The 8264-nt window shown below is 36.9% G+C and overlaps 1 protein-coding gene across 3 annotated transcripts; it reads right to left on the bottom strand.

Moving 5' to 3' along the window:
- Positions 1 to 1232: 1232 nt before the first annotated feature.
- Positions 1233 to 7094, bottom strand: LOC105808817 (cyclin-dependent kinase 13-like). Of its 3 annotated transcripts, none has more exons than XM_012642571.1 (3): positions 6895 to 7094; positions 3250 to 3702; positions 1233 to 2653 (listed from the first exon to the last, which is right to left on the bottom strand). In XM_012642571.1, exons 1-3 carry the CDS (start codon positions 7037 to 7039, stop codon positions 1803 to 1805), a joined length of 1449 nt encoding a protein of 482 aa, XP_012498025.1. In that variant the 5' UTR covers positions 7040 to 7094; the 3' UTR covers positions 1233 to 1802. The 3 variants fall into 3 exon arrangements, with proteins under 3 accessions (XP_012498025.1, XP_012498034.1, XP_012498043.1); XM_012642580.1 differs by having other exon boundaries at positions 3250 to 3693; XM_012642589.1 differs by having other exon boundaries at positions 3250 to 3522.
- Positions 7095 to 8264: the final 1170 nt, after the last annotated feature.

Below are 8264 nucleotides of genomic sequence, written 5' to 3'. Positions count from 1 at the left end.
CATGAAGTGAAGGCCAGTGAGAAACCTCCAGTAGGGTATGATCAAAAGGATTTAAGAACAAGAAAGCCTAAAACTTAATTTTCAGCAGTTTGTGGCATAATGAGCAATCTGACCCTTCCTCATGACCCCTACATCTTAGCAAACGTGAACACACTAATGTTCTGTTTGAGCAGGGGCTTGTTGAAAGAGGAGTAAGGAACCATATGGACATGCTGGGGAACAGAGACAACCTCAAAAGCTGGAGCCGGAGTCTATTTTTCCATTTAGTGATAATGGAAACACTGGTTATTTACCTTTGGTTCCTTTCTAGAATTATAATTGTGTGTGTGAACAAGTGCACGCAAAGTCAGTCTTGACACCATTACAGTTTAAATATGGGTTATTCCATTCTTTGTTGCTTTTAATAATTAAAAAAAAAAATTAAAATGAACTAAAGTTGTTCTAAGTCTGGAAGAAGTCGTAATAAACTTTACAGAAGGTGAGAGGAAGGAAGACAAGAGGTTCTCTCTCACTTCTTTTCACTTCAATAAATTCAATCAAGGCAATGTTTCTAGTTAATAAAGTGAACTGAGTTGACTTTTTCTTAAAACAGCAATTGCATAAATTAAAATATGGTGTTTGTCACCCCTCCCCCATTAACTTTCATAGATTTATGCAAATTCTGTTATTGACCCTTGCTTCTATACTACTGCCCTCCAATTTCCATGGCAAATGGAAACAGAGACAATACGGTAGCCTGAAAGAAAATGGTACCCTAAAATTCTCACTTAGCTATTACTTTCAACCACTTAAATGACAAAACGTTTTAGAACTTCTCAGAAGTAACAAAAGGTACTGACTGCAATTCTACTCCCTTTCTTTGCTCTCACTCTCCCATCAAGAGAAGGTAGTAGTGAGAGGTAACACAGCCCCAAACAGGCAGAAAAGGAGAAAGTGTGATAGGCAGAGGGAATGGACCTAACAGGAACTGAACAGGCAGCCCCTGAAAACTTGAGAACTTCCTGCCTCTTCAATGCATTGATTCCCTTTAAAAGACAAAGGGGGGGTAAAGGTTAACTACTTTTTCAGACCTTAAGCTTACCTGTTAAGGCACTTACTTACCCTCCCCACCCTACCCATATTTTTTCATATAAAACCCACTGTTTCATTTGAATGCATTTTGCTAGGCTATGGTAATCTGCAAAACAAAACAAAAATAACGTTGACCATTTTTTTTTTATAAAACTGTTGCATCAAGAGAAAGGTTGTGTTTTATTTTCTGAAATGAGCACAAAGTACACCTTTCACAATAACACTGAAAGCAGGTGCAAAGACTGACAGTGACCTTTGACTAAAGGTAGCTTTGTAAAAAGAAAAATACCAAATAAATCAGTGCCCTTTCTGATTGTTGTAAAACTGGAGGGGGGGGAGGGACAGGGAGGGGATGTTTGTTACATAAAAGTTGGTCCAAACTTACAAAAAAAGCACAAATGTGCATAGTTCAGAAGATCTGCAAGAGGGCCATAAAAGGCTTATGTCCCTAAGATTAGCATCCACTTAAAACTGCGAGAATACAAAATAAAACTGTTAACTAGAATTTGTGAAGATGTACAATCGATAGATCTAGTTTTAGAACAGCATGAATTTAAGCAAAGGTTTTTTTTTTTCTTTTTTTTTAAACTATTGTATGCAAGACCCTTCTCCACATAAAAATAAAGCTGTTGTTGAATTAATATTATTCAAGTCTCTTGGATTGCTGCCTTAAATTGCAGCTAGAAAAGTCTTTCCAGATAAAAATGATGTGCCTGAGGAAAAACAGATACTCAGTATGGTAACCCTCTGCCTCGACCTCTGCCAGTTGATGTGCTAATGTGTCCCCTGTATCCCTGTGGGTATCCAGGTCCTTGGGCAGGAGAAGTCCAGGTCTGTCCATGCATAAGGCCGGGGCCGCCCGGGTTTTCCTGTAAGTTACCACCATAGTTATAGTTGTGCATCTTTGCTGGCAAAGGATGAGTACTCTCTGGCCCTGTGGAAGGGTCACTGCTATTTGCCAGGACTGCAATAGGACCATGGCTATATTCAAATCTATGGTCCTTGTCTCCACTAAACAACATGGGACCAGCATTGAGGTAAATGTCTCCATATCCAGCTACTGAACTGGCAAATGACTCAGAAAAGGCAGAAGGCTGAGGTGGACCACCAGAATGAGATGAAGCAGTACTGTAGTTATCCAAAGGCTGAATATCTGAGTTTCCAATGAAGTTACGTCGTTCCAATGGTGGAGCAGAACTGCTTCCTAAACCATCATTGCTAACATAAGGGGCAGAAGAGAAAGAAGAGGATCCAAAGTTGTCCTTGTAGTCTGAAGTGGGCACATAAGTGTCTCCTGCTTGATAATCAATACCACCTTCTCTTTTGGGTTCATCCTGGGGCTGATGCTGAGCAAGCAGCTGTAACAGGGCTGCTTTCACTCCAGCATGAGGGTCAGTTAATGAAGAACTAGTGGTGGGTACGTGCTGGTTTTCTGTCCGATAATCCAGGTCTTCCTCAGTGACTGGTGGTGGTTCAGGGGGTTCAGGAGGTCGTTGATCAGGAGGCAGAATTCGAGGCCGGTCTGGTTCCGGTGTAAGCTCCAATATCCTCATATCTTGGTGCTGGATGAGGTCATCTTGCCCTAAGTGAAACAAAGCAAAAAAGAGAGTCGAAAGTTACCATGGAAAACTAAATATCCAACTAGTCAACGTTTACTATGGGCGGTCCTAAACATGATTCTACAAGTTCCATCTCTGGCAAAACGGTAAATGAAAAAGAAAAAGGTTTACAAGTACTAACATTGCCTGCTAACATTTAAATGAGTCTATGTAACTGAAAATTTTTATTTTATTTGGCTTTTCAAAGTTACTTCACATATACCAATTTATTTGTGCATATACCTATTTATTTGTGGAAGAAAAAAAGCTACGGTGTACAAAACATTTATGCCTTGGCCAAACATCCTATTGTATCTGGAGTAAAGGATTATTTCTTAACATTGGCTTACCTTAGAAAAACCTATAGCGCTCATAATGCGTTATATCTCACATGGATAATTTGTTAAAGAACCCATTCCAGGGAGTAAACAGACTAGGAAACCAACCTATAACCAATAACCTGAGAATTTTCAGGACCTCTCCTAGCAATGTCACTGAACAATACAAATTATACATAATCGACAACAGCAAGAAGAGAGAATGAAACCAGCTGTTAGCAGTCTGGCATTTGCACACTCACCAGATACCGGAGTGCTAGGTTCTGGAGGTGGCCTGAGTTGTAATGATGCTTCATGTCCCGATCCATTTTCCCTCTCCTCTAGTAGCACATCTTTCTGCTTTGACTGCTGAGCCTTTATTAACTGAGTCAACAGAACTGCAAATGCACTCTGCACAGCCGCTTGGGCAGCATCAGTCTCCACTTTAGGCTGGATGGTCTGAGAAGAAGGCTGAATTCCTCCCAAAGGTTTCGAAGACTCCTGTTGTGGCGTTGATGGATCTGTCTGTTTTTCACCTGTTGCCAAAATTCCAGCAGGAAGGTTTATTTTATTTAGCTGCTGTTGAGTCTCACAGTTTACCTTAATGTTCAACACTTGGACAAAATCAGCCATATTAATACTCGTTTTAGATTGTAGTAGGTTTAGTAGAATTGCCAATTCACTGTGGTTTAACTGCTGTCCAGGGCCTGTTTTTACTAAAGACAAAATTTGTATTAATTATAGCTGCCAAATTCACAGTTCCTCCCACCCCCCAATGGCTCTGTATTACCATATTAAAATGTACATTTGAGGGAGATGTTTAAAAAATACTTTGAAAAGGGAACCTCTGTCTAGTTAAATACCATGTACACTTAAGATGTACCTGCATATAAAACAAAAAGAACTGCCATCAATTTTGAATAAATTATCTTTAGGAGTAAATATTATACTTCGAAAGGAAAATCAAGACTATCACTAAAAGTCCATTCGACAGATTTAACCAGAAAATAGCATCTTGTGTGAATGGGAAATTGATTATGATGGCTAACATAGAGTGTCCAGATACTTTCCAAGCACTTTATATCCTTTATTCCTCACAACAATCTTATAAAGCAGGCTCTATTATTAACTTCAATTTGCTGAGAAGAAACTGTTACCCAGAGAGACTATAGTAAATAACTTGCCCAAAATTACAAATTCTGTAAGTGGCAGAGGTGAGATTTAAACTCAGGTATTCTGATTCCAGAATCTAAGCTCTTAACTACTATATTGTACCTGTTTCTCTAAAGTTTATTATCCAAGAGCCTAATCTTTGCCTCAAATTGAAAAACTAGGCTGTTTTGCAGACTAGGATCTGCAAAATGATAATGATAAAATGTCTGGATTTTAATTCAAATTACTTTTTTTTAAGTTAAGTCACTTTGGGTAAGTTAGGAATGCCTTTAGAAACATGATTACATGCATATATGATAGTAAAATAGATGTACTTGTTTTTCTTCTTCCAACTTTCAGTTTAGACTTGGGATGATTTACACAGGTTTTTGTGCAAGCTTATCTGAATGATATATAACAATAAGACTCAAATGTATGTAACGCTCTATATAACACTGACAAGCAATTCCCAAAACCACAGATGACAGGCTAATAGAAGAGAAACTCTAAGAAGATAAAAAACTGATGATTAATGCTATCTTTTTATATTTTCTTTATATATTTTGAGATGCTTTTGCAAGTTCTTCTTATGACCTGCAAGCCTTAATAAGAAACCATGCTTATTTGCTACAACCCAGGAGCCATTTTCCCTCATTTTCCTTTTCATTTCCCTATTAGCAGAAAACAGCCTCCATGCGAACTCTCAGGGAAGTACTCTTTACATAAGGTGTCTCTTCTGCAGAAGGGGCATTTCCTTTTTTCAAGGTACTTACTGATGATGGAGGAGAAAACAGAGCAGAGAGGATTCTTCCCTATTTCAAAATACCAGAATTCTCACTTCTTAATAGTGATAGTATTTTTTTAAAAAGGAAAATAAAAAATAAAACTCTCCACCATCAATATGGTTGTAAAATAAGTTAGAACAAAGCAACAACAAAATAAGCCCACAAAGGGCAATTCATTTTTTAACAGCTATAATAGAGTGAAATAACTACCCTTTATTCTACTAGGGTTGCTAGTATATGAAGGACAACAGTTCCATGAAGAGGAGCAGAAATAAAGACCTGATAGTCTTGTCAAGCATGACAACTATTGCCTGGGACAACTGACCACTATCCAAACTTTCTGTTACTGCCATCTCAAATCCTTTTTTAGCAGTACACTAAATGGTATATAAAACATATAAATACAAATTAAGAAAACCTACCATTGTTTCACTTTGCCTTTCTTTTTTTTTATTATTTTTTTTTGTTACAGAGTCTCGCTCTGCCACCCTGGCTAGAGTACAGTGGCGTGATCCTAGCTCACAGCAACCTCAAACTCCTGGGCTCAAGCAATCCTCCTGCCTCAGCCTCCCAAGTAGCTGGAGTAGGTGGGACTACACGCGCGCGCCACTACAGCCGGTTAATTTTTTCTATTTTTAGTAGAGACAGGGTCTCACTCTTGCTCAGGCTCAGGCTGAGGTCTTGAACTCCTGAGCCCAGGCGATTCTCCAGCCTTGGTCTACCAGAGTGCTAGGATTACAGGCATGAGCCACTGCACCTGGCCAAATTTTATATATTTTTAACATGAACAGAAATAATATTGAATTTAATATAGATAGCCCTCATTGTATAGAATAGATGTTCTATAAATCTGTGTGTGTACCAAATATTTTCATGTATAAGGGGAATTCACTATTTCAAGAAAGAATACTTTTGAACAACAAATATAACTGCTTTTGGTTTTTAAAGTATGAGTATTTTAAATATGTAGTTAATCAAGATCAAATATAAGCTTGTAGACTACATGGGTAAGCATTAACGGCAATCTTTCGCAGGCTTTCTCAGCTATTCTATATTTATACTCAACCACCAAAAGTTCAATCTGATCCACAGATCTGTTTTAAACAACTAAGTGATCAACATTTACTCAGTTCTTAATAAGTGCTAATCTGTTTTTTCATGTTTATAAACCACCACCTATGTGCACATGTATGCACATATGCACATTTATTTTATATCACTCTCTGTCTTCGTAAAAGAAACTTAAGCTAAAGCTGAATGTTTCTGGATTCTAGAGGCAAAAAATGAGGGAGTAGAATTCATTTTTAAAAAAGTTAACTAAATGAGATGATTTTAACAAGACTTTTGACAACACTGAAGAGGCTGACTTCTTATCAAGAAACTTACTCTTATGACAGATTGAGTCAGAAGAAATTTAAGTTTCCTCAAAGTAACTACATATAAAATATCCTTCTTTATCATATTTTAAGTCATTTTGGCACAGATAATCAGATTCTAATCTTTGAGATTCTCTAATATAACAGGGGAAATATATAACATTAAGAGTGACCTGAGGGCATTATAAATGGTATAGAAGAACTTCCATTATAATTTTTAGCTATCTTCCTTATCTTTCTTCCTATTCCTTAAGCATCTGTAGACACTGAACACTGAGCCTCACTGAGAGCAGTATTAGTAAGAGATCTACTGACTCCTGCACTAGGAGCCAGAAGGAAATAGAAAAACCTAACCAATAACCAATTATAGGTAATTCAATGCTTCTTTATAAGTTATTTTACCTTGAGATTACTTAAAATTGTGGTGCCAATAGCAATGAAACTCCTGTACTGGCACAAACAGATACGAAATGCCCAGTTCAGTGAACAAAACTTTTATCAGTTAGCCACAGATTCTTTAACACACTAGAGCAATATGATCAACATTAACTACAAAACAATGTAAAGAAAACCAACCCATGGAAGCATTACTGACCAGGTGCTACATTTGAGTTGCCCTGAGATTTCAGCTGTGAAGACGGCAGCACACCCTGGGGTGTATTGGTTCTACTGTCATCCAAGCCCAGAGACAAGTCCTTTCTGGGGGCTTTAATTGTGGAACCATCATCAGTCATGCCCATTTGCTTCTGTCTTCTTCGCTTTTTACTCCATAACTCATGACAATCTTGCCATAAAGGAAGGCTAGAAAAAAAAAAATTAAATTGTGAATGGCATTTCCTAACAAAAAAATGCTAAAGTTACTATGTAGGACAAAAGCCACCCCCTCACCCGAAATTGTTCTTGAAGATGTCATACATAGGCTTTGTAAAACTCCTCCAATAAAAATCATCCTTGATGCCCCATCTCCTTCAGGACATCACCTTTACAGACAGACTATTTTTCTTTTGCTTCTGAATAATCAATAATCATTTATCAAAATTTTGAATGGAGAATATATGTTTATAAAAGTAGGCTAGTATTATCCTTGGTGCAATCTTTTAAAGCCAATCCTTATCACAGTACGTCATACATTAAATAAGACATGAAAAAGAAGGCAGAAAAATATGCCATTTACAGAAACTAGATACAGGATAAAACAGTAAAGGCTAGAACATAACATTTGCAAAAAACTTTATAGCAAAAGTTTTTTACTTTTTAGTAACCTATTCTTTGCTTCTATGTCCGAATGCTCTAGAATTAAACTAGATGCTACAAATGAGTTTTAAAAATAGGTAATCCAGGCATAGAGAGACTCACGATTCATCAACAAAGATCTGGGAATAACTAGTAACTATCAAAATTACCCACAATTCTGAAACAATTCTATCTTTATGTAATTTCATAAAACTGACAACACTAGAGAATAACTTTTGCTTAAAAAGACAGATATAATATTTAATTTATAAATATTTTCTTCTTACCCTAATAAAAAACCCAATGGAAAGTTACTATTATATTTATTTTAAAGATAAGAAACTTGAGGCTTGGAAAGGTTAATAAACTTGCCCAGAATATCTACAAATTCCCTTAAGCAACCCCACCTGGTGATATATACCTGCAGTCCTCAATCTGGATATGTTTACCTCTAAGGGTACATGAAGACTCTCCAAGGGGATACACCTGGAATTGTTTTAAAGGAATTTCCGTATCCATATGTCCTTTTTCCTAAGATTGAGCTTTGAGAATGGCCTGCACGTTCAAGCAAGTTCTTCTTTCACATCTCCTCTTTCACAATTACTCTTATCTCATGTTATAAAATAAAGGCATATGCAACAATATGGTTGAATCTTAGCAATATAATATTAGTAAAACAAAAAGGTCATTCCCAAAAGATTACAAACAGCATGACACCCTTTTATAAAATTA

This window comes from Propithecus coquereli, unplaced genomic scaffold (genome assembly GCF_000956105.1).
Source record: "Propithecus coquereli isolate 6110/MARCELLA unplaced genomic scaffold, Pcoq_1.0 Scaffold10, whole genome shotgun sequence".
In the NCBI taxonomy this organism is placed as follows: Eukaryota; Metazoa; Chordata; class Mammalia; order Primates; family Indriidae; genus Propithecus; species Propithecus coquereli.
This window is presented reverse-complemented; position numbering and strand designations above follow the sequence as displayed.